This window comes from Macadamia integrifolia, chromosome 14 (assembly GCF_013358625.1).
Source record: "Macadamia integrifolia cultivar HAES 741 chromosome 14, SCU_Mint_v3, whole genome shotgun sequence".
Lineage (NCBI taxonomy): Eukaryota > Viridiplantae > Streptophyta > Magnoliopsida > Proteales > Proteaceae > Macadamia > Macadamia integrifolia.
Genome location: NC_056570.1, coordinates 15932539 through 15959584, shown reverse-complemented (window position 1 = coordinate 15959584; position 27046 = coordinate 15932539). Strand labels below are relative to the sequence as shown.

Sequence of the window (27046 nt, the reverse complement as noted above, 5' to 3'; positions counted from 1 at the left end):
CATATATGTTATAATAATCATAAAACACATGTTTGCAATGGTGTAAATTAATTTTAAATTTACAACACTCAAAATTAAATTCAGACCACCACCCATTTTGCTTGTAGGGCAGGTGATTCCCTAGAGATGCCCAAATATCAGTTGAAAACTCACTTTTGAACTGATATTCACAACTCCGATTTCAACCCAAAAATACAGAAAAAAATTCACAACACCGATAGGGTTTGGTGGGCCCAATCTAAGGCTAAACTAGAGTGCCAAATGCAGTGCCACATGTCAACTATGCCCTATCCCTTTTTTTTTGGGTAAAAAAATGCCCCAAAACCCAATCAGATCCCTAACTTGGACAAGCACTCGAGGTTTGGGTCGAGGATTACTGTAGCCCCGGAGGCCCAAATCCAACCCAAGCGTAGATTAAACGATAAACACCAGAAGAGGCACACATTTTAGCAGTAATCCGTTATGAATGAAATTTTATTCCTTCCTGTTAGTGGAGACTATTCAAAAACAAGAACAGATGGAGAACTCTCTCTATTTTTCCGTGACGTTTCTGAACTGTCTTGAAATGGTCTCCAAAGTCTAAATTTCTAGTGGAGACTCACTCACTCTGCTTCCAACCTTAATTTTTTGAATGGAAAGTATCTGGATTTTTCCCTCTCAATATCTTCCATCACCAGCATATTCCATGAACACTATCTCTGCCAACTTTAGAACAAAAATACGTTTCGGTTCCTCCAAATTTAGGTGTTTTTGTGCTTCTTCACTAGATTTGACAAATAATCATGAGCTGGTTAGCGGTAGGAGTTGCCCAAAGAGGAAAATGGTTGATAGTTTCAGGGTTAGGGTTAAGGTTTCTGAGGCTCAGTTAAAGGAGAATTGGTTAGCTTCCCTCTCATACCCATTTTCCCAGATGGATGGACAGCGGAGTATCAATGGAGAGGAACCCACTAGTAATGTTGATTCCCAATGGGTAATAGGCATTGACCCTGATCTTTCGGGAGCATTGGCGCTCTTGAAAAGTGAAAATTCGGTTTGTTCTGCTCAGGTAATCCTCATTTTTTTTTTCCTTCATTATTTTCTTTTCTTGTCTTTAGTATACTTTTGTTGCGAGTGCTCTGTCCTTTCTGTTATTTCCTTTCACTGTTTTCCGATTTCTGGCTGATTTTTTGTTATGAATGTGGGTATGCTACTTTTAGTATTATTCATTTATACTGTTGTAAAGTTGATTTTGATGTGACTTGTCCTAATGTTATTGTGTTTGGTCATAATTCTAGTATGGTTGTGTATGCAATGTGATGCTTCTTTTCCTCTCTTTTAGTGTTCCAATTCCATAATATGGTTGGAAGTTATAAGTTATAGTGGTTTCATGCTTAATATGTGGTTGCAATTGTCAAACTACTCATTTGTTGAAATTCTTAAAGCGTTATTTTCTGGGACAGTGGAACATCAATCTACAGATATATGCATATATATAATTCGTACTGTATTATATCCTAGGGACTTCTATCTTTGTACTTTAATTTTCTTCTGTACTTGTGGTGGGATCTTCAGAGAAACAAGTGACAGTCTGCAATTTTTGATTACTTTTTTGTTTTTTATTTGCTTTTCTTTCAGCATACGTTGCACTAACGATGGAACAGATTCATCATTAGTTGCTTCTTCGCAAGTGTTGTCATTTCAGTTCAATTCTTGCTGCAGGAAGATGAGACAAATAAAATACCTCTGAAAAAATTGCAAATTGTGACCTTGATAAAAAGAAAATGCATTTTGTGATCTACTTATGTCCCCATGACATTAGCAGTTGTCTTTCGGTTTTACATTATGCTCAGTTGCTAACTTGTCTACTGCTGAATTTCCTTGTGAATATAACTCATGGATACACCCTTAAGAAGCAGGATTTTTATTAGTATCCTTAAAGATGACATTAATAAAAAATCCATTAGGATGGGAGAAGCTATTCTTCATAAATTAAGTAACCTGGAGTAAAGACCTTTCAGTCTGGAGGATGTTATTGACAAATCTACCGTGGGAAGAATTCCTACCATGCCTAGTAATTTGTCTGGAGGAAGCCTTTTTAATGGAAAGTATTTTAATGGCTAAATGCTTCTCATCCCATGCTGAACTTTAATAGTTTCATCTAATTGTGGATGAAAATGTCCATTAGAAAGACACCCAGATACAGATTACTTCGTATATTTCTAGATCTGTGTTGACATGTGCCTACCATAAAACCTAGCACAAAAAGTTGTCTGTTTGGAGGGATTAATTGCGGAGAATCTTATTTTGGTTATGTACTCATTATCAGTAGACTTTTGAAGGATTATTTTATTTGTCATGAGATCTCAAGTCTGTGATCCTTCTTTCTTACCTTATGTTTTACTCTTTCTAATTTTTCCCATACACCACAAGTTTGGGTTGGATAATGACTGTTGAAGAAAGCAAGCCTCTCTTAAGTGTCTTCACGAAGTTTTGTAATGTTTCTTTGCATGGAAGTTTCTTGGTCAAAAAGTGGATTTGTATTACTTTAAGAGAGATCTGAGATTTGAGATTTTTTTATATTTTAGGAGCCCTTTTTCCCTGTATCATATAGGTGTTTGATAGTCCTCACTTGCAAGTATTGATTGGCAAAAGAATTCGAAAACGTTTGGATGCAAAGTCTATTGTTCAGTTGCTGCGGAACTTGGATGCCCCCCATGGTATGAGGCAGTTTTCTGACTTTTGCAGGTCCTTCCCCCCCCCCCCCCCGATATTTGCTTTAAGTTCAATTACATTTATCTTAAATATTTTGAATTGGTGCTGTTCTCTGCCTGAGATTGAAATTTTTCTAAATATGACTAAACCATGGTAAAATCCAAGTTGCATCTGTTTCTTCAATTCTTCAGAATTTCTCTCTCCATAAATATCATGTTATCCTACAGAAAATTTTTATTTGCTTCTGTAGAAAGCTTAAGTTGTTTGTTTCTCCAAATAAATATTCTGAAACGGACTGATTTAATAGGTCTCTTGCTAGAATTCGCGCCACTTTTCACATTTGTAATGTTAGAAAAATAACATGCCTTGGTGAGAATTAGTTCTATGTCATGTAAATTTAATGGAGACTAAATGTATATCTTGCGAATCTTGGCTTAATTGGGTAGCACAATAGAAATTATAAAATTTTAAGTGGCATATAAGAGTTAAACCTTACTAAAGAATAGAAAGGACAGAAAACTGGGTTCAGTTAATTTTGCGAAGGATTCAGTTTTTTGTACTAAATATGGGGCTTGGACAGGCCCTCTTCATTAGTGTCAGAACTTACTTCATCAGCTGGAAAATTTTTAAACTTACTATTATTACTACTCTGACTAAGGAATAGAAAGGACATAAAACTGGGTTCAGTTGATTTCGTGAAGGAATCAATTTTTTGTACTAAATATGGGGCTTGGGCAGGTCCTCTGTACAAGCGTCAGAACTTACTTCATCAGCTGGAAAAATTTTAAATTATTAGGGGAAAATCGTTTTGCACGGCCCTGCTTAGGAAGGGATTCGTAAATGTTCCACTGTCTTGAGCTATGTGGACAGATGACATGGCAATCATGACTGTTGGATAGAGAGGATATGGACCGGATTAGCCATGTGTCACAATGTCGTACTCAAGTTAATCAAATAGGTGTTATGTCTGGGCGACCTCTTGCTTTACCTATATTAAAATGCTACTGAGATTGCCTACTAAATGCACTGCATATGGAATCAGGACAACCATCAAAGGTCCTATGCTCATCCAAGGTATCCCTGATCCCAAATACAACCAAGGGGCATTTCCTAATGAGGGTGGTCTCATCAGCACTTCCTTACTAATATGGCGTGTTTCACCCCAACATCTGTGCTACATTAAGAAAAAGATATGCCTTCTAGCCTCTACTGAAAAAAGAACAGATTAACTGCTGTTTTCGATGGGGAAAAATTGCAGTGGTTTGTAGGCTATAGTGTTCTATGGGTTCCATTTGCAGTTGTTATAAGACTATTGTTGCGTCCTACATAATTCTGTACTTATACTTTTCTGAAAGTAGTTGGGACTTGGTCTTGGGCCTATAATGGGTTAGTTTGATTGAGCACAAATTTTACTGAGGAAAGCTCAAACCTGGTTGAATTTTGGTTCAATACACAGTGCAATATAGCATCCAAGAGACGAAGACCATGGTTACTTACATTTGTGCACTCTCAGATGCTGCTCTTTCAACTAAAATATTTTGCAAGGCAATCTAAACCTGAAACCGAACCCACCTAGTTCATTAATGTTTGAATAAGACAGTTCATCCTATGCATGTGGAGTCAAAGGATCTCTTCAAGAGACGGTTCATCCCATTCATGTGGAGTCAAAGGATCTCTTCAAGGTATGCAATGCAAGATCTTTAGAAAGGAGCTAGGGTTCGGCTAAACTACAATTTGAAATTGTAGAAGAGGGCAAGGGTAAATTTGGTTAAAGTTTTAGGCCAATTGGAGCTAGTTTGCAATGTGAAAGGGAGCTCTTTATTGAAGAATGCAGCAGGTCAGAGGAATAAGGTTTAAAAGGAAGGGATAGAGGTTGTAATTACAACAACAAACATAACCTTATCCCAACTGAATGGGTCGGCTACATGGATCCAATGCGGTAAAATAATAGAAAGTAAAGAAGCATAGAAGATGAGTTAAAAGGAGAGAATATGGGGGTAAGTTTAGGGGGTATTGTAGAATATAGATATGCATCATGGAAAAACATCCCTTATTGGGGGTTAGGAACTCGTGTTCGTGTCCTCCACAGAAGTCTATCCGAAGTCATACTAGGTTCTAGTCCTAAAATTTGCATAACTTTTCGGACCACCTCGTTAATAGTCATCTTAGGTCTGCCCTTAATTTTTCTAGCGCCTTCCCAATAAATCTGGTCACTCTTCCGTACTAGGGCTTCCATAGGTCTCCGTTGGACATGGCCATATCACCTCAATCGACTCTCGCAGAGTTTGTCATGGATCGGTGCAACCCTCACTTCATATCTAATATTAGCATTCCTTACCCTATCTATTCTGGTCTTCCCACACATACCTCTCAACATTCTCATTTCCGCTACACTTAGTGTGTTCACATTCCTCTTCTTGGTTGCCCAACATTCTACTCCATACATCACAGCCGGTCGTATAACTGTCCTATAGATTTTTTCCTTGAGTTTAATAGGTTTTCTTTTGTCATATAACGGAGGTATTGTGACTGAGAGGATGAACCCAGCAGTAGAGGGGGGCAGACATGACATCGATTGAACTTTGGAAGAGCCGGATGGACACTTACTACAAGTTGACGAAATCGAGGTTAGAGAGGCAATGCGAAGGATGAATATAGGGCAAAAAACGAGTCCGGATGAGATCCCAATCGAAGTTTGGAAGAGCTTGGGAGGACGTGGGGTGGCTTGGTTGACCAAGCTATTTAACAAGATATTGAGTACAAAATCTATGCCGAATGAGTGGAGGAGAAGCATTGTGGTTCCGATTTATAAAAACAAAGGGGACGTCCAAAACTACAATAACTATAGGGGCATAAAGCTTATGAGCCACACCATGAAGTTATGGGAAAAGGTTATTGAAGCCCACCTAAGAAGGAAAACCAAGGTATCAGAGAACCAATTCGGTTTTATGCTAGAGAGATCAACAACAGAAGCCATTTATCCCCTAAGGAGGCTTATGGAAGTCTTTAGAGCCCACAGAAAGGATCAAAATAAGGGGGTTGCTGGACTATATTGATGGCTATTGAGGTTTAACCGATAACGATTGGTATCCTTTAGGTGCAGCTAAAATTAAATTTCCCTTATTAACTAAGCATGGACTATAAGGTTATGTTTAGAAGGTTAGGATTGATGGCGTTGGATTTCATGGATTGTGTTGAAATGGATGAGTTTTAGATTAGTGGAGGAGGAGGTGGAGATTACATGTATTATGGAGGATTCCCCCTTGATTATCCAGCAGAAGTACTTGTACACCAGTTTAAATAGCGACTAGGACTGAGTACAAGAACTACCACCGCTACTTCGACTGAAATTAACCAATTTCATTCCTACAAGATTGACCTTGACTCTTAATTAGTAACTCATTATATTGAATAGTTCCTTCAGGTAAAGTACTGGTAATTCCTATGGTAAAGGTCTCTGACATGGTCCATTTAGGAAGCCTTATCTAAATGGCTCTAAAAAACTCCCATGTGGCATATCAGATGGAGCCCAAATTTTGTGGACTGGTAGACCCCTAGGTTCCTGCTTACATGTCAAGTTTCATCACAATTTGGAGTTTGCCCAGTGGCAAAAGATGACTTTTAAAAACTAGGACTATGGCATAGTGCAAGATAGTGGTCTGAGTACCATAGGCATGAATGCCAATACATTAGAGGGTATTTGATGGAATTAGGCTCTGAAATTTCACACTTGGCTAGATTAGACCATGTTCTCTCTATCCGAAGATCAAACTTGCCACATCATTTGTCCACATGGCTGAAAATGGTGGATCATTTAGGAAGTCCTACCAAAGTGGAGCTCTGTGGAGGCAATTCTCCTATCAGCATCAGCACTAGGATGTGCCTCTGGTTCCTTGAGCAAAGAAATCAACTTGCTGGGCTCCGACCACTAGGTTGTGCCTTGGCTTCGTATCTTTCATTATCTGATCTGTTTGATCTATTTATAAACCTTTTGTACTCAAAATCTCAATCTATAAATCCTGTTTACTAAGATACTCATTAACCGGGCATCACAAATCACCGAAACTAACAATCTATGGATGGAACATATGGATGGGAAAAAATTAACATTTTATTAGTATGGTTATGAGTAAACTCAGTATAAAAGATTTACACTTTTTTGCCATATTTTTGAGGTCATGTTTAATGATTAATATATATATTTTTTGGATGAATAAATAAATTCATTTCCAAATGAAGAAAGAATATACAGGGTGGAGGAGAAAAGGGGGGCGGATCCCAAGGTTGGCCTAACAAGGGCAGTCAAGAAGACCGAGACAAACACCGGAACCAACAAAAGAGTCCCGAGAGCCTACAACACTAGCAGCAGAAGCCATGATACATCAGTTGCGGGGGGAAGGGAGGTAGGCAAACCCTAGGAGACAACAATGAGCCTGTTCCTTGGGGAGTCTTTAACAGAACGATGCCTAATGGAACCAAGCTTGGAACTAACATCAAAATAGATGGTATTCCAAATCATGTCACGAGAATTGGAAATCCATCTATGCAGATTCTGCTCCATCCATATATGGTTTATAGAGGCACAGAAAACTAGTTTCCCAACATTGTCACAAAATGGAAGAACCACCATAGGTTATGTCTGCCTAGATCCATTCTCTACTCAAGGGGAGGATAGTTTTGCTAGAAGGCCAGCAGGAAGAGAGGGCTTTTTTCCAAATAGAGGAGGGGGCAGGAGAAGAAGAGATGGTCAACATCTTCAGTGCCATTCTAGCAGAGACAACAAGAATGGGGGACCGGGATGTGACGGTAAACGAGGAAGGACTGCGTGGGAAGGAAGTACGAGAGGGCTCTCCACGTAATGAACCTGTGGCAGGGGATATGACCTTTAAACCAAATGATTTTTCTCCAAGGGATGAGAGGAGCCTTTGGACAAATGAATTCCCAAGCAGAGGTAGAAGAGAAAAGTCCTAGGGGGACGGGGACTAGATATTCCGATCATGTCTACCTCGATGACCAGGGAGGGAGGACCATAAATGAAAGAGGTGGGGAATGGAGGATGGAGGAGTCCAAAGACCGTAGGAAAGATAGAGGCAATGCTGGTAGATCTGGAAATGCCAGAGGAGTAGACGATCCTAGGAGGGGAATTGAGGAAGGAGGAGACCGAAGGATGCCAAGGATCAAGCCAGAAGGAAGTAGAGGAGCCATCTCCAATGGAGTGGGAAATGTCTCCAAGAGCAATGGGCCTAGGGGAGAGAATGTTCCTCCATATCCAAGAAGGATTGGAAGGGATGGAGGCAGTCCATAGAGAGTCATTCTTGAGGAGGTGGGAATAAACCTAGGAAACCCATATTCTATTGTGCTTGGAGGTGATTTTCCAGATGATCTTAAGGGTACCAACAAGGTTGACCTCTTTGATGCTTCGAAGCCCAAGCCCTCCTTTAGCTTTAGGACGACAAATTTTGCTTTAGGAGAGGGTGGAGAAATTTGGCAGTGCAGAGCCCTTCTAGAGAAAGGAGCAGAGGAGATGCTCAATGGATTTGGAGATGGAAGACGGGAGGGGGAAGGTGCCTGACTAGTAGAGATACAAAGATTGGAGGACAGAGCGGATGAGAATGAGGCGACCCTCATAGGAGAGAAGCTTGCGCTTTCAGAGCTGAAGCTTTCTCTTAATAAGGTCCAATAAGGTAAAGCAATGATGAGCAGAGAGCCTGGAGGAGATGAGGGGCAGACCAAGATATTTGACAGGGAGAGACCCTAAGGAGAAGCCAATGATGCGAAGGAGGTTTTCTTGGCAGGGAGTAGAGGCACTGGAGAGAAAGAGATTGGATTTAAGGAGGTTGATGTGAAGGCCAGAGAGATTCTCGAAAAGGTGGAGGGAGGACAGAGAGAATGGTCAACCTAAGAGAAGATCATGAGATCGTCCGCAAATGCAAGTTGAGTGAGTTTCAAGGAGCGACATTTGGGGATAGGGGAGATGAGATGGAGATCAGTGGAGGATTAAATTGATCAAGAAAGGATCTCAAGGACAAAATAGAAGAGGAAAGGGGAAAGAGGGCAGGCTTGCCTAATACCAACAATAGAGGGGATGAAACTAGCGAACTGCCATTGACGAGGACAGAGAAGGAAGGGGAGGAGATGCAAGACCGGATCTAGTGGACGAAGGAAGGGGGAAAAGACATTTGAAGCAGGAATGAGAAGATGAAATCTCTTTGAGTAGAGTCAAAAGATTTGTGAATGTCAATTTTAAGCAAAGCAAGGGGTGGGGTGTCCTATCAAAACCACGTATGATCTCATAACAGAGGATGATTTGTCAGCAATGTTTTTACCAGCAATGAAGGCAGATTGATTTGGAATGATGAGGGAATCAATGACCAATTGGATCCTGTTGGCAAGGATTTTGGCAATGAATTTGTAAATGAGATCACACAGAGAGATTGGCCTGAAGTCAGCTATGGAATCAACACCATCTTTCTTAGGAATGAGAGAAAGGGAGGTTGATCCCTTTGATTTGACTGGGGTTCAGGAAGAAGCTCCTGATAGCAATGATGAGGTCCTGTTTGATGATATGCTAGCAGGAGGAGAAGAAGCCCATACTAAAACCATCAGGACCCGGGGCTTTATTAGCCTTATGGGCAAGGCCACTAAGGATGGAAGGGCTAGATCCTGAAAGAAGGAAGCTGCTCAGATTTGATATCCTCGGGGTTGAGGATGGTGGAGCCATTTGCAGGAAATGAGCTTGGAGATGGAGTTGGCGTTTATTCTAGCTTTCAAGGAACGGTGAAAGTAGGAGGTATTAGAGTCGCTAAGCTCAAGCCATTTGATTCTGGACTTTTACCTAAGAAAGCTTTCCTCATGGGCAAGAAGAGTGGAGAGCTTAGATGAGGTAGCTTTCTCTTCCTCAGCTAGGGAAAGGTTCTGGAGGTCATTTTGAAGTCTTGATTGGATGAGATCAAGTTTTTCCCGACAAGAGGAAACTATGGAATAAATATTTCCAAAAGAGTTGGAATTCCAATGTTTGAGGGCAAATTTGACATTTCCAAGCCTCTTAGCAAAAGCAGTGAGAGGGGTGGAGAAAGCTTGAATAGGGATGGCCCAAGCTTCGTGGACAATGGGAATGAAATCCTGGTGGAGTTCAACATGTCAAAAAACTTAAAGGGTTTAGGGCCAAAGGAGGTGGAAGGGTGGACAAGGAGGGAGATGGGGGAGTGGTCAGAGATGCCGGGGAGGTCGAAGGTGGCATGGGAGGAGGAAAGGAATCAAGCCAAGCTTCATTGGTGAGGATCCTATCCAACTTGCAAGCAATTCTGGCCGGGCCATTCCTGTGGTTTTGCTAGGTGAACTTGACACCATACCACCTTAGGTCATTAATGGAAATATCATCAATGCAATCATTGAAGGCATCAACAAAGGGGCTGTCAATGGGCTCACCACCTGCCTTTTCATGACTGGTTCTGACCACAATGAAATCACCGCAAGCCCCACGAAAGGGAGCCAATGTACCTAAGATCATTCCAAAGGGGCAATCTATTTTGGGTTCTATTGAGAGCATACATGATAGTGAAGAAGCAGGGGGGAAAGACCCAGAAGGGGAGGAGATGGAAAGCTGGATGAATTGGGGGGAGGAGAGGATTGTAATGTTGATTAGGAGTTCCAAAGAATTTGAGTCTGACCATTAGGACAATAAGAGTAGTTGGAGAGAAAAGACCAAGAGGGGGCAATAGAGGCAATGATATGGGAAGCATTAGGCTCTAACACACAGGTCTCAAAGAGATAGCAAAAGGCGGATTTTGAGGATTTGATGAGGGAGCGGATGGAAGCATATATAGTCGAGAAGTTGAGACCTCGAACATTCTAAAGGATCATTTTGGGGTGGGGGGGAGGGGGTAGCAAAGGCTTGGAGGAGCCAGAAGTGGACTTGGAGTGCTTTGAGCAGCTTTGGAATTCTGCCTACGGTGGTATTCCTTCATGGGAGAGGCAAGGGGAGTATGGGGAGCTTTAGGACTACGAGGAGTATCCGAAGCCCTAAGAAGGGAGGTGGATCTGGTGGGGTGAAGATTCCTTTTGGTGGCTAAAGGAGGCAGCGGGGGAGGAGGGTCAAGTGGGGTTAAAGTTGCCGAGCGGTTATGAGGCAAAGCTTGGGGGCCAAATAGGTAGCCTGGCCGAGGGGGGAGCACAGGGCAATGGTCACTTGGGGGACTAGAGAGATGATTTAGCACCTTCCAAGGTGGTCTAGCTAGGCAGGGAGCCTAGGTGGGACACAAGGGTGTCCGAGAGCTACAGAGGATCAGGGTAGTGATCCAAGCTGTGGAGGGAGCTAACTTCGGGTTTAGTGTGCTCAGGAAGGGCCTGAGCTGACCGGGGAGGGGGGAAAACCTTCCAAGGTTGTGGAGGAGGGCCGGCAAGGGGCTACAGAACTAATGCAGGAGGGATTAGGGGCGGAAGCATAGGAGCTCAGGCTATCCCCATTCCCAAAGAGAATGGGTAGAGGCAGGAAAGCATCGGGACTGAGCGAGGCACAAAGGGCAGGTGTCGGGGAACAACAACGATCGGAGATGGGCCCAAAAGGGAACAACTAGGCAAAAGTAGCACCACAAGATACTAGGATGGTGCTAGGGGGCAGTGGTTAAAGAGGGGAAGGCTTAGGTTGGCAGAGGCCAGGGGAGGCGAGAAGAAGGCGGGCAAGGAAGATGGGATCATTGGGTTAGGGGGAAGACCTGAGAGGAGGTTAGGGGCGATGGGTTGAAGGGGTGGAGCCCTAATGGGGCAAGCCCAGGTCCAAGGCAAGGAGGGCGAGTACTCAAAGGGGACCTTGGTCCAGTCCCAGAGAGAAGAGGCACAGGCCCAAGAGGACAACATAAGACTTGACCGATAGGAAGCCCAAGCTCAGGGAGAGAGGATACAGTCCCAAGAGGAGAGGGGAGGCTTGAGTCCAAGGGGGTTATTGGAGATGGAAGGGAAAAGTGGAGAGAGTTGTCGATGAATGGAAAGGTGGGGTCCACAGGGGGTGGTAGTGCATCGGATAACCCAGAGTCGATAGCTTCAAAGGCGGTTTGGCTAGAAAAGGGAATGGAGGAGTAGAGGGGCGATTGAGAGGTGGCATTAGCGTTAGAAGAGGGTAAGGATGTGGAGTTGAGGTGATTGACAAGAGGGAGTGCAAGAGGGGGAGTCGTCGTCGTCGTAGCCATCGGACCCTGACAGGTCCAGAAGACAGGAAAAGCGGTTCTGAGAAGATAGCAGGGACCGATGGTCTGAAGGGTCTAAGGAAGAGGGTCTGACGTTGGCAGAGTCAGGATTGGCCATCAGGCTATGCTTTCTTCGAGGTTTTCAGCGAGCAGACTTCTGCCCATGACTGGCAGGAGAGGCAAAGGCTTCATCAAGGAGGGGGTCCTCCTCGACGTTCAAGTCCTCAGAAGAAGAGAATCATCGTCATCCAAGTCCTCAAGCGAATCATTTGCATTTTCTTTTCCATTATTATTATTATTTTTTTCTTTATATCTTTTTCTTTTCCTTTCAGTTATTCGCAAGAGGCAAGTATAATGACCAGAAATTTTGCAGATGGTATACTGAGGCATCCAATCGTACTTGAATTCTTGGGAGAAGGTGAAGCCCTCACCGTCGGAAATGGTGACCGTGGAGGGGAGAAGGTGCTCTGCTGAAACCTCAATACAAATTCTGGCGATTAATTATAATAGTGCCATAATGATTAAAATTTTCATATTTGAATAAAATGATGATAAAATGAGTAATAATATTAGTAATAATGAAATGATAATGTTGGGAAAAGCTGAAGCCAGTTTATGGTGCTTTAACTGGATTGCCACATTGGCTTTTACGAGAAGCTGTGTGAAGTTTATAGGTGTACAATCACAATCTAGAATGAAGCTTCGTAATGGTTGAGAAGTTGAATTACCCTTGAAATTCTTATAGGGATACTTGACCTAATTACTGCTAAAATTCCATTTCTTCCTCAAATTTCCAAATGCTCCATTTACTATAGCCTATCCAAATGACCAGCCAAGCACTTGTGGAAGTCCCAAATGCAATTTTGATAGTCTTGTTGTTGCTTGCATAATTTACTGCCCTAGTAGACATGCTGGAAAGAAGGTTGTGCCTATTAAACTGCCTTTAAGCTCATCCCTGGTGGAAGATCTACATTCTCAAGCTTGCCCGTGGGTTGCTCTCTTCATCTTAAACAGTTGTTTGTGCTTCACTGTTGAGATTTGACTTGATTATCTTATCTTTTGTGACTATAGTTCTGTTGGACTTAAGAATTTTAGCTTCATTCACCAGCTGTTAAAATGTCTTTACTTTCTGTACTGAGACACCCCCCCCTTTTTGTTTTAGGAACTAAAGTATATATTGAGCAATCAATTCCGTATCCACAAGATGGGAAACAGGTTGGTCATAAGTTATTCCAATTTGAATTCTTTTATTTCCTTATTAATATTATATCAAAGCATTCTTTTGTTTCTTGCCCGTTCTACATTTGAAATAATATTGATTGTCTTTATTATGTGAAATTCAAGTCTTTTGTTCTTTATTTCTACGCCTCCGAACTCTCTAATTCCTTAAACTTCTTGTTACATCTATGTTTATTTTTTTTGGAGATAATGTTGTTTAGAAAGTCATTTCCTAAAAGTTTGTGCAGGCTTCTACTTTTAGTTGTTATGTATGTCACAGAACCAGAACTAGATCAACCAGTACCTATGCAAGAGAAGAAGAGAAGAAGAAAGCTCATGTTGAATATACCTAGGAGTGTTTTTTTTTTGGGTGAATTGTAAAATGCATTAAAGAAGGGGGAAGGGAAAATATAGCCCCAAAAGAGGGTTTACAAACCCAAAGAGATACAAAAGCCCAATAGGGCATCAAACAGGGCCCACATGGCCCCAACAAACTTCAACAGACTAGCCCGGATGCTGAACTTGAGGAGGAGGGCAAAACGGTCCCAATTGAGAAGAGAACCACAATCCCTAACCCTATCATCTTAACACAATGTTTCCTAGCCGCAAACACGAAGGAGCACCGCTGGTGAAGAGGCAGCCACGATGGAGGAGCGCTGGCCTTATGGAGGGCCTAGGCCAAGCAGTCAGTTGTCCTAGCTGGAGGAGACTCCAAGGTGATAAGGTGCCGGCCTTTATGAGGGCAACGACGGAGTGGCTGTCGATTGAGAACGGCATAGAGGGCTGGTGTCGAAGAGGCATACCAACAGACCAAAGGCAGGTTCCCAGGGGCCGACAGGTCCCCCGGGGCATGCAGACAACAAGGGTGAAGGCTGAAGCAATGAGCAGGCCGACAAACCAAGCGAGCCTGGCATCCGGAGGGGAAACAACCAACGGGACAGCAGGCCTGGTGAGAGTGGCGTCAAATGGGCTGCAGGCATGGCGAGCAGCTAACCGAGAGGCAGAACCGGAGAAGCAAACGAGCCAATGGACAGACCAAACGAGCCCGAAGTCCAACTAGAAGGTTGGACAGCAGGCCTGGCAGTAGAGGCATCCAAAGGGTCGCAAGCTTGTCGGGACGATGACCGAGGAGCAGCTAGCCCAGAAGGGGCCAGCACCAAGTCATGAATAGGTCCAGCAGGGCAGGCAACTGGCGGGAATATGAGCCGAGTGGTTGCAGCAACCTCGACACCGATCGAGATAACCGACTTCGACCCTTCTTTGGTGACTGATGCTAGCAAGCTGGGGAGAAGGGAAAGGGAGTGGAGGAGGAAGAAGAGAGGGCAGGAGAAGAAGAAGAGTAAGGAAGGAGGGAGGGAGGGAGGAGGAGGAAGAAGAACGGAGCAGAAGGAAGAAGTCATGAGAAGAAGAGGAATTAGGGAGACGGGAGGGGAGATGCAGATGAGCGGACGAGGAGGGAGGGAGAGATTCGGGAGAGAAGAGAAGAGAGGGGGAGAAGGCGAAGGGAGAGGGAGAGAGGAGGAGAGGGTGGGGGAAGCTGCCCAGCCTAACCAGGTTGCATCCTTCGAAAAGTTTTCTCCTGCTAGGGTTTTTGGAGCAAGAGCCACACATGCCAAACTTAAAAAAAAAAGTACCCCCTAGGAGTTTTATTTGAATGAAAATCTTGAAGCAAGCTCTTAACTGAATTTTATTTAAGTACAAAGTTATTTAAAAATAGACAAGAACTCATATCGATCTTTTAATAATTACAACCATTTCAACCAAGAATAATTGTCCACCAAAATAACAAAATAAGAAAAGCCAGATCTACTCTTAATACGATAGGACCTCAAATATGGTAATAGACTAAAGAGAACGTGAGGGAAAAGAGGTGCGATGATGTTTGTCAAGCTCACAGCTTCAACACTCAATGTGGGAAACAGGTTTGCAATGTGGAACCATTTGCTGAAGCTTGGAGAGAGATAAGTGTAAAAGGGTGTACCCAGTTCATGAGGCTTCTGCCATTGCAGGGCCTGGAGAAGGTCATAATGTATGAAGTAACACAACCTAACCCCCACGTTTTGCTGAGAGGCTATTTCCTGTTGGAGAGAGACAAGTGTCCCAACTGATAATGCTAGTGAAGTGGAGAAATAGCAGGAGTAGTAAAAGCATCAATAGATGAAGAATCGCCATCAAAGTAGTATATACCATCCTTCTCATGCCCTCCATCAATCTTTTTCCCTATTTGAAGATCCTAAAAGACACGATAAGAAGGATAAAAAATAATAGAACAATTTAGAGCCTTTGTAAGTTGACTTACAAAAATGAGGACTTACATGAAGTACAAATGATAAGGATAAAGATGAAGTAGGAGAAACTATACCATGACCAAAAATTTGGGTAGTAAGGATGACTCGTGATGGATGACAAGATTTCTACAATATAGGTGCACTTAAATCAATGACCCAAGTGGTAGGAGATGAAGCAACAAGAAGCCTTATCTAGTACCTGCATGGGCTAATTTAACAGTGGTTGAACGAGTCTCAAGCAAGGATTAGTATCAGTACGGTTATTATATCGGTCGGCTAAATTTAAGATACGTATCGGAGGGTATCGTATCATATCGGAGATATACTAAGATATGCATATAAATGGACAAAAAACACATTTTCATAGACCAGTAAAAAAGCTATTTATAACGTCTATCATGCATAAATGCTAAAATAGAGAACACCGTACTGAGAGACGAGTGTATTCAATTGAAATTTTTCAAAAGGATGAGAAATCTTACATGTAGTAATGGTGCTGTTGACTTTCTAAGAAATTTTAAAATCTATGAATAAATTGATGCAATGTTTTAATTTATTTATTTTTATCTAAATCCACTCAAATATAGCAAAAAATGAAGTAAAACAAACTTAATTGTTTGATCATGCCATCCAGCTTCGTATGAAAAATACTCTTAGAACACTGCACAAAAGGGATGATTGTAACTTGAGCAGTCATGACATGAGATGCAACATTCAATTTTGTGGAAGGATCAACACACTTGGCTTGTCGCAAGGACAAAAACATTAAATGGAAATGATGACACTAGTTGTAATGATTCTTATAGAAATTAATAATGGAATGGAGAAATCAAACGGAAGACGCTTATCTGGCTGCAAGGACTCTACAGATGTAAACTAGAGGAGATGATCAATATGAGAATGCCATAATTCATGACAAAATGGATATGAAAGAATGGTAATCAAGATTGTGAATTTTTTTGGGTAAAGTGCAGTTGTGCTTCAAATTTTAGAAACTTAAGTATTGCCAACGAGGAGAAAAAGCTCTGTTCCGAAAGTGAAATGGGTTCTGTAGATATGTATCTTAAGTATCAGTGAGTATCGGTTGCGTATCAGTTGTGTATAGGTGAGTATCGGTTCAATACGGTTCGATACAAACTGATACACATGTATAATTCAGCTGTTCAGGGCTCAATTGTACATATCGAGAGTATCGGTATGTATCGATGAGTATCGATGCGTATCGTACCGTATTGTACAATACACTTCGATATATATGAATCTTTTTTAAATACATGTATCGTATCGGTGCCGACTGATACTAATATGGTACGATATGAACCGTTACTTTAAACCATGGTCTGAAGCTACTGAACTTGTTTCAATAACTGGTGATAATGATCACAAGACAGTTTTTGATTGACTCAAACGAAATGAAGGTGCAAGATTAGTATCATTAGATGAAACCACTTTTGAATTCTCATCAACCACTGATGTATTGGCTTATTGTTGTGCCCATAGACGTTTACCATATTTTACCAAATACTTATTAATAGTATGACTAATTTTACCAAAGTGTGTATATTGGCCTAAAGCTTGGGCAGTTTGCTATCCACGATTCTTAGAACCACATCATCGTTCTCCCTCTAAACCCACTGCCAACTACCAAGGCTGAACTGTCCTTGGAAGAAGAAAATGATTCAGATCTAGCAAGTGAGGGAGACAGTCTGTTGGATATGGCAAAATGCTTCATTTGTAAAAGGAACTTTTCACTTACAAGAACAAGTCAATTTTTTTGACTAGATGGGCCAATAATTGTGGTCATTGATGATTTAAAACCCGGGATTACATGAAATAATTACAGAATTGCCATTGGGCATATATATATATATATATATGCCATATTATTGCTTTGGTGGGCTTGAGAGCACATCAATTTCGAATTTACAAATTTTTTTTTTCTTTTGAAAATCTGGTACTTACATGACGTGGTGGTTGGAGATTATTTGTTCATATTTGCTACAGTGCAAGGGAGATTAGAAATTATTTTTTATCCTTTGATGCTGATTATTGGACTTAGTTGTCCACGTGTAATGCTACACGTGAGGGAGAGATTGGAGATTATTATCAATTTTATCTGGTTTTATTTGCTTAACTCAAGTCATCAGTGGTTAGAGTTAGTCTGTTCAAGATTATCTTAGTTGAAGATTGATTTATTGTTAAGATTATTTCAGTTGAAGATTGATTTATTGTTAAGTATCTGCTCGTGTGTGTCCTCAACAACAATTTTATCTTTTGAAGATGGTTATATTCAGCGACCTGGTGCTGTTTGGTCCCCAACAACTTGATGTTGCTACTTGGTTTGGGGAGACCTCTATTTGAGGCTCATGAGTGCTTTTGATGTAGCTGTTGGATGCTACAATTTTGTTGGAGTGCCTTCTTTGGGAATGGCTTTTGGTGTTGCAGTTGTTCGTTGTTGTTGGATTGCCTTCTTTGAGAAGGGCTTTTGATATTACTGATGGTTTTGCTCGGTTTATTCGACACGACGTTTCTTTATCTACTGATGCTTGATATGTTTAAGATGATATTAGTATTGGCTTTATGGTGGTGGATTGAAGTTCTCTCCGTGCTCGTTGGAGTTCTTGTTGGTTCAGATTGGAGCTTTCTTTTGCTATATTTATACCCCAGCTTGAGGGGGAGTGTTAGAGTGTATGACTATATGTGCTGGTTGGAGGTCTATGGGTGTCCATAAACTTCCATACCATGGGATTGTATTTGTTACAACTTATTTTTTGTTAGTTAGACTTTCCTATTAGGCTTTAGAGTTCTACTAATATTATGTCTTTAGCTTCCTACTCAGAGTATTTAATTGTTTCATATTCAATGTAAAGAGACTGGTTGGTGATAGGTGGTTAATCATCACTTACTGCACAAGCCTTCCTCCCCCAGTCTCCTTGTCTCTCTCTCTCTCTCTCCTTTCTTCTTCTTTGGTTCTAGTTTCTCAAATTCTTAAATATCTACAGGGTGGATCCATCTGATGCGAGAAAACAGGAGTTAAGTAGGAGCATATAGGGGTTTGGTACGGTTTTGTTACTTTGTGAAATTCCTATTCTATCCTCAATATTTTGAACAACATAAATGGAAAAGAAGGGTAAAAAAAATTGTAGTGCGGCATTCTAGTTCACTCTTCATAGTGCTGTGGAAGATTACCCTACCTAATACAAGGATCTACAGGCATATCGTGGTTGAGAAATCTAAAGTTCTTGCTCATAGCTTCGAGTATTTAAGTCACTGTGGCTTTTGGAAGTGCAATCCATTCATAATATAATGCTTTTTCATTTCTGGTATCAAGTGGGTTGCTTCTCAATTCTTCCCCTTCCTCCTTCCAGTGTTCTCTTATCAAAAATTTCTTTAGAGGTGTTCTCATAGTCATTGTTCATATAACAGTTTCAGAAGCACATGTAGATGTTCTATTATATTTATTGTAACATTTTTGTCATTGCAATGTCTGAGGAATTTCCTTTTTCTGGAACAAGGGATGGTGGAGTGGAGGATTTGGATATGGTTTATGGATTGGGATGTTAGTTGCCTCTGGATTTTCTGTTGTTCCAGTCCCATCTTCATTGTGGAAGAATCACTTTGAACTCTCTGGGAACCGCTCAACCAAGGTATATCCAAACCTTAAGTTACAGTATATCATTAATTTATTTTTAATTGTACAGGGGAGGGGGTTGCACTAAACTATAGTAATATCCATGCATTAGGTTTGAAACTCCCACGTCTTTAGTGTGCAAGATCATTGAACAACTTTTTTTTATTTGGGGGGGTGGTCATTTTTTCTTCTAATTAGTTTTAGGTTACATATTGAAACATCAATAAAAAGTCCAGATTTAGGGAGATTAATTAGAACACAAAATCAGTTGCTCAAATTAGACTAAAACTGAGATTGAGTATAGTTAATGGGAAGGAGAATAAATGCTGGAAATCTGAGACTGATGTACTGGTCAGATCAGTAGTTATGGGTGAGTTGTAGTAGCAATATTACTAGCGGTATTATGGTAAAAAATTAGTATATAAGAACAGAAGAAATAGTCAAATATATACTTGATGCAGTTAGGCGTGTGAAATTTTGGGAGTAATTTAGTGATTTTGTTTCCTTAATTATTAGTGTAGGGTGTGGTCAAGTTTAGTAGGAGATTTTATTTCAGTTGCTATTTAGGGTAGTTTCCAATTTATTTAGCTTCCATTGTTACACTTTGCTTGCCTTTATATTATGTAACCCAATGAAGAATTCAGATTTTGGAGACCTAGAACTTGATTGAGATTTTTTTTGGGTGTGAAACTATGGCTGCCGTGGGCGATTCCCTCTTCCTCTCTTTCTGAAAAATTTCTAATCTCTTCCCCTTCTATTTCTTTATTTCTTCTTCTTCCTTACTGTTCCTGCTGTAATTTTCTCCTTCTCTCGAACTACTCTGTTCTGGACAAACCTAACAGCCCTTCAGTTGGATCAAAACCCTCTTGAAGGCCATCCATTAATTCTGAAACATTGAACGAAGGACGTACTAGCCTGGGCGATCAGAAATCCTAGGGTTCTGGTGGCTGAAATCCATCACTGAGAATACCAGCCTTTCATCCATGGCGGAACCTCCTACTGTCGCTGATCCCATGTTTCAGAAATCTGCAATCGAGCTCTGGCTGATCTCTTGAAGTGTAATATTTTGGATCGACTCAGTAGGCCTAGGCAACAACAGATCTAGAGGTTAAAAGCTGTTGATAGAAATTCCAATGGCTGAAGTTCGACTTCTTCTTTTGGTGTTCAACGTGACTCCCTAGGTTGTCGTGAGGTAAAAAAGGGTTTTACTTTCTTTTGTTTGAATTTCCATTAATATCATTCTTTTTGTTTCTCTTATTCTCAATTGTCCTGTTTTATTTCTTAGTTCCAAGTCTACCCCTCTCCATCTTGTACATTGCTTCTCCCTTCGATATTTCCTCTTATGTTCAAGTTATCATCTATTTACCAGATTGCCACCTTTTATTAGAACTTCAAGTTAATTACAGAATTGCCATTGTTCTTGATATTTGGCTATTTCACTATTAAATGGGTCCGTAAGCGAACCACTTCTAATTTTAGAAACCCGGTTTCGCATCAAGTGGTATCAGAGCAAATTTCCTCTAATTTTCCTAACTATGGCAGGTCATGTCACAAATGCTAAGCTACAAAAATTGTATCGTGAGTTAGCTAAGGGTCAACGAATATTGTATGAGAATCAACAGAATATTGATGCTAGGATTGAGAGGACTGAAGCCAAGTTTGACAAGTTTATAGAAGAGATGACTGCTTTTATGAAAAGGTCCGATAAGCGAGCTAAAGAAGGATCTTCTACACTACCTCCTCAGTTCAATACCTTACGGATTAAAGATACACCTCATAGGTAGCAACTTAATCCCATTGTCCCCCAAGATGTTACCTGACAATTTTCTGATAGAGATTATGGCATCAAAGTTGAGGTTCCAGAGTTCAGTGGTGAAAAGGGACCTGAAGAATTCCTTGACTAGCTTACCAAAGTGGAGAGAATTTTTGCTTATAAATTTCTTCCGGATGAGAAGAAGTGTGAGCTCATCCTTAGTTTCATAGTTGTCAAGGCGTCGCCTAGGCGTCCAGGCGGTTTGCCTAGGGCCTAGGCGATAGTCGCCTTATTGCACTGCATACCGCCTTGTGTTTTGACACTTATTTATACCAAATATCATTTAAGTAAATGCTTTTTATATTTGTTATTTCATTTACTTAAGATATTATTCATAAATAAGCAAATACCCCCTATTTGAATCCAATAAAAATAGTTTAAAAATCAAATTCCAAAAGGATAAAAAGTCAACCCCCCAGTCCAAGAAGAAAAACTGGATTTTGGTTATAGGGGCGATTTTCAACTTTTAAATGCTGGAGTTTTTCTCAATTATGAAAATTTTATAAATTCTATCATGTTAAAACATTGCTAAAAACCAAAATTCCGGTAAAATAATTTTTTGTTTTGATATCCATAAAATTATTTTCATTCAAGCGATTTTAACAGCATTCGCACACTTAAAAATAAGTTTGACTGGAACATAACTTTATCATTACAACTTAGATTTAAGTAATCTTAGACTTGTTGGAAAGCTGGTTTTATATTATAACTGATACAAAATGTCTCATATAAAAATAATATCATTTGACCAGTCAAACTTGTTATAGAACTAGAGCATTTCTCTAAATTTTGATTTTTTATAACTTAATATGACTTAATGTTAATTTTTTATGATTTAATATGGCTAAATGTTGATTTTTAATGACTTGATGTTGCTTAATCTTGATTTTTTATGATACAAGGTATATATAACTTACTAAATAATGTTAGAAAATAGGAAAAATAAAAAATAACAATTGGTCGTCTTGTTCGCCTCAAGGCTTGCGCCTTCTCGCCTAAGCGCTTAGACAACCCTCCACCGTCTTGGTTCGCCTTGGCTCCGTGACAACTATGATTCTCACCAAGTTTATTGGATATGCATGTTCATGGTGGGATGATGTACTGCATGCAAGGTTTGTCAAAAGACTTGGACCCATTGCCAATTTACCAACTGGGAGGTCATGAAGTAGCTCTTGACTGAGAAATTTGTTCCTCTTAATTATGAGAAGGTGATGTTCCATAAATTGCTTAATTTACAACAAGGCAACAAGAATGTGTATACCTACACCCTCGAATTCCACAAACTATCTTTAAGGTGTCGACTTTGGGAAACAACCAGCAATGGGTGATGCGATATATCAATGGACTAAGTACTGAGATCCGAGTCAAATTGACTAACACTGATTTCAGGTCCTTTAATGTGGCAGCAGCTCATGCTAAGACAGCTGAAAAGAACTCCATTTATTGAAAAAGTATGCTCAAGACCCCTCCAATTACAGACCTCCATCACGTATGGAGGAAAAGAAGCCTGAAGTTCGCAGAGTTGAAGAAAAGAGGTCAGAGTTTAACAAGGATAGTGATTGGGTGAAGAACATTAGAGGCCATATTTGTGGCGAGAAGGGTCACTACTCTAACAAGTGTCCCAACTGGATAGGAGAGAAGAAGGGTATGACTTGAAGAGTCTCACCCCAAGCCTAGGCTTAGTATCTCACTAACTACGTTTGCCTCTCACCAGGAACAAAATCTCTTTGTGGCTTCGTTTCTTAATAATGAAACTAACCTAGACATCCCCAAGACTTCACACCTTTAGAGGACTAGATACGACCAACTAGTTTAATTTGTATCTGCCACTTATCTCCCTTGTATACGGGACCTATTATTGGAGGAGTGGGAACATGAGATCAGTATGATGCACTGTTATTTACTTGGGTTTCTTCTATATATATAATCAGTCCCTGTTGTTCTGTTGGATCAATTGAACTTGTTCAAACAGTACATGGTGAAGCTGAAGCTGATTGATGGAGAAGAGAGAAAATGGACCATCATTGCAGAGAGATTCTATGCAATCAATGCAGGGAGTGACAATATTGCCAACATAGTTATCAAGGCATCCAGGCGGCTGAGCCTAGACTGGCACCTTGGTTGCCTTATCGCTAATACTTATTTCTATACTCCTTGTAGAAGTATGAACTACAATGTCTTTGTCTATACTGATCTCATCCTTGGTTGAGCTTCTAGATTCTAACAGATTAGTTGTCATCTTTCCCATTATTGGATTACCCGATTTCCATTCTCCCGAAATTGGCATGCATATAAGAAAAATCTTCCATTGAAGATGGCACCCAAAGTTCAAGTCAAATTGGGACAACCCAAAGTTTTGAGTGCAAAGCCTTCCCAGGTTCACAAATAGCATCAACAGAAAACATAAAGATTCCTAGCCCATGAACCATATAACCTATTAGGCTGCTTGTTAACACATTAGACTTGGATTTGGGCTTGTTCCTGCATGAATACTTGTGCTGGAACCTCTCTTGCTACATCAGTCTATCTCATCTCTTGAATATTTGACTTTGGTCCATTTTGTTTTACCTCATTACATTGAGAGAAAAACTTTAGAAATTTCTAAACATTGATCCTACTTCCTAGATATTAAAAAAATTGAATTAAGTTCCCTTCTGGGAAGAAAAAGTCTAACTGAATGTTTGATCAAGAAAAACATGCTTATTCAATGTCCGATATGAATAGAGCACTTGATGGAACTGTAGATGAAAGCATGGGTCAGTTCTTGAAGCCTTTGTGAAACAGGTTTTTGCTATATATGGAGTAGCTTTTATGAAGATTGGGCCTCAAATTGCCCAAATATGGACGAATGAGATTTTTGCAAGAGGATATTATCAAGTTTTGTGAATGTTTGCTGAATTATTGAATTTTTGCTTGGGTGTTGCTTTTTATGGCTTTTGAAGCTTGTAATATTGGTTTTTGTGATGGATGTGGAATTGAGATTCAGGAAACAAAACTTGGACTTTTTTTTCAATGGAAATATCAATGGTTGACCTTGCTGCTGCTATTGAGTGGGTCCTTGCATAGATATACTGAGATTACTTTCACTAGGAAGGATGAAGGTTATCCCGCCAAACCATTGTTTGGAGGAGTTGAAGGATGATACTTTTTCCATTGGATCTTATTTGCCAAAGGTAAAATATAACGATAGAAATGATGGATTAATTAAAGCTACAGGGTGTTAAAGCACAAAGGATGTTTCGCCCTGCCCTGAAACTTCTCTCAAAAACATTTTCTTACTTGTAGGCTTCTTCAAAAAAAGAAAAAGAAAATAAGCGGATCGTTTTTCACTGCACTTAGGGATTCTCTGTGGCGTATTTTTTCAAGTCTAATGTTGGCATGTGACACTTTCTTTCCTTGCTCTTTTATACTCTTGCTGGAGAAGGTCGATGAAGTGCAGGAATGCTGTATGACCGAACTTGAACTCGCAGAAGTTCAATCATATACGGCAATTGCCTCCCTTTTGACCTTCTATTTCAGATACGACATTAAGCTCTATATTTAGCTGTTAGCCTTCAGACTAGCACCATTCCTTCCTTTGCAATAAGGCTAAAACAGAAATGATTGATAAAAGACAATACACGAAAGAACACCTCACCCTATTCGTTCAAGATTTCTCATTTGAAAATCAGCTAAAGATTATGCATGGAGGTGGTGAAATTGATCTGCTGCCAAACACATAAATTTTGTACTTTCCTGAGTTCTCACCCAGTTATGGAAGTTGGCATGGATTAATTCCCTTTGCTTCCCTGCAAGCTGGTTCTTACACCTACATGTTGTGTTTTAATGAAATGGCTCATGATGTACTTGACCATATTCCTAACCCATTAATGGTGTATTTGATGTGAAAGCTAATTTTGGCCGACTGCTTGGTTAATATTTTGGTATCATTTTTCTTGAAACTTGATCACAATTTATTGCTGTATTTTGACAGGATGACAGCAGGAAGCTTGCATCAACATTATTTCCATCTTTGGGTCCCCTCTTAAAGCGGAAAAAGGATCACGGTACCCATTTAATATTTTAATAATTGTATTGCTTAGCCATATTATTCTACCCTTACTACGATGGGTCAACTTAAAAAAAGGGCATACCCAGTGCATAAGGCTCCTGCCACTGCAGGGTCTGGGGAGGGTCATAATGTATGCAGCATTACCCCTGTTTTAGAGAGGCTGTTTCCTGACTCTAACCTATGACCACTAGGTTACAAATGGAACAACCTTACCGTTGCACAGAGGTTAGCCCTCTATGAGAATTGGCTTCCTATGAAGGATGAGTATTACTCCATTATCAAGTCAACCAAGTATGTGACCCTGCTGCCAGGCAATGTTGGCTTTGAAATGAAGCACTTGCTATTCCCTGGTTTTCCATTTTAGAATGTAAATCGTTGTTACCAGTATTGTGGCAAAACTCAATAAATAGGGGAATGCTATATTCAGTGCAGCCAAGAAAACCAGTTTTGTTGGTTACCCTTGATTCTCTATTCATAATTTTTACTAGGGTTCAAGCAGCCAGGCCTGGGATGTGGAATTGACAAATTTTGAACTAAATTGTGTCCAATCCCTGTCTGGCCAGGCTCATTTTGGCCCATGTCGTGCTTATATAAGTCTCCTGGTAACTCAAGTTTTTATCAGCTATAGGGTTCTGTTCTTCACTGTTATCCTTCTCTGGAGTTTATTGTCTTTCTCTGATACTCGCAGGCAGAGCCGAGGCTCTTCTTATTGCTGCTTATGGTAAAGGCCTAAGTGTAGGGCCAGGCACGTCCAATCTCATTGCAGAATAGAACATGATGCTTTAAAAGCTTGAAATCACACAGCACGGCAACAATCCTACTTACTAGGTTTTGGCACAAAGCTTTTGGTTACTGGTGTGCACAATTTCTTTCCCAAAAATGAAGGCATGGGATGTGAACTGGTGAGTGAAGAAGCCTACAAATGTGTTATCCATGTTGAGATCTTGGGCTCCTCTCCATGCATCTTGGATGTCATACAACACTTATGGCTTCAACATTCCATTTCACGACGGAATTGAAACAGCGTCGCTCCATTCTAATCCATCTCACTGGGTAGATCCTTCAGCACATGAAATTTCTAACTTAATCAAATTGTGCATGTATTGTATCATTTAAATTGATCATTTTGCTTTTTGTTCTTTGCCATCATTTTTCCGTTTTAATCTAATTGTTAATTCAGTTAATTTATGAGTTTAAACCAACTCTAGAATCATTTTGAGATTGAGCTAGAAGTTTAAAGGTGGAATAGTAGGGTCAATGATGCCCTATGCGCGTTCATTGGCCTCCCCACTGATGCTGGGGCCAAGTGACGGGCAGTCATATCTTTCCTATAAATTATAAACTTAGACCATTAAGGTTATTAAAAGGATGTGTAAAGGTCATCAGTAGCATCTCAATCCTTTCAAAGTTCATCCATTCCCCTCTCCCTCCTTTCCCCCTTCTTTTCCATGAGAAGTAAATGTGAAGATATGTTCATTGGGAAGCTGTTTTCTGGTCGGGAGTGCTGACATATGCTCTGTTGATCTCTCTCCTCCCTAAATGGGGTTTAGAGATGTCATTTCATGAGGGGAGGAGAGAGATCGACACTTGGGAATTCTGACATAGGCCACACTCTAGAACATCAAACATTTCCCATGTTTATTTGATGTGAAATCCAATATGTATGACTGGAAGGAAATATAATGATATGCTTCTTTGATGTGAAGTCCAATATATAAGGTTTAATTAATTAATTAATTTATTTTTATGGAGAAAAAGAAATTCATTACACAGATAGTACAGATATTACATCATTGTAGGGGTTAAGGTTAGTGAAATGAGATGGTTTTTCAATCCCCAAAAGGCAATGAGTTGCATTAGAAGTACTACGTCTTTGTCAGGCATGAGAGAAAAATGGATACGGATAAAAGCTTATATACGTCCAAAAAATAGTGGTACTTCGCTCAAAAGCAATGATGAGGTACTAAAATAAAAATAAAAAATAAAAAATTGTTCCACACCAATAGTCACTTTGATTGCCATCCTACATCTCTCACCTGCTTTATGCTCATGAGAAACCCTTCGAATGCATGCAACATTGGCATTTATTGTCATCATTTAGTCAGCACTTAATGAGATACCATTGTCTTTATCAATCATATAAATGGCCTATGCAAAAATATTGGGAGTAGT

At 40.3% G+C, this 27046-nt stretch overlaps 1 protein-coding gene across 4 annotated transcripts; it reads left to right on the top strand.

Moving 5' to 3' along the window:
- The first annotated feature begins 324 nt into the window (after positions 1–324).
- Positions 325–26058, top strand: LOC122060963 (Holliday junction resolvase MOC1, chloroplastic). Of its 4 annotated transcripts, none has more exons than XM_042624097.1 (6): positions 325–1045; positions 2591–2696; positions 12247–12335; positions 13036–13088; positions 24797–24869; positions 25563–26058. In XM_042624097.1, exons 1-5 carry the CDS (start codon positions 632–634, stop codon positions 24849–24851), a joined length of 717 nt encoding a protein of 238 aa, XP_042480031.1. In that variant the 5' UTR covers positions 325–631; the 3' UTR covers positions 24852–24869; positions 25563–26058. The 4 variants fall into 4 exon arrangements, 3 of the variants coding, with proteins under 3 accessions (XP_042480031.1, XP_042480030.1, XP_042480029.1); XR_006134517.1 differs by lacking the exon at positions 25563–26058 and adding an exon at positions 18895–19026 and having other exon boundaries at positions 327–1045; XM_042624095.1 differs by lacking the exon at positions 12247–12335 and adding an exon at positions 18895–19026 and having other exon boundaries at positions 348–1045.
- Positions 26059–27046: the final 988 nt, after the last annotated feature.

Coding starts and splice junctions, on each gene's coding strand:
- LOC122060963 (XM_042624095.1), top strand. CDS start 632: ATGGAAAGTATCTGGATTTTTCCCTCTCAATATCTTCCATCACCAGCA. Junction 1,046..2,590: donor ATTCGGTTTGTTCTGCTCAG/GTAATCCTCATT, acceptor TGTATCATATAG/GTGTTTGATAGTCCTCACTT. Junction 2,697..13,035: donor GAACTTGGATGCCCCCCATG/GTATGAGGCAGT, acceptor TTTTTGTTTTAG/GAACTAAAGTATATATTGAG.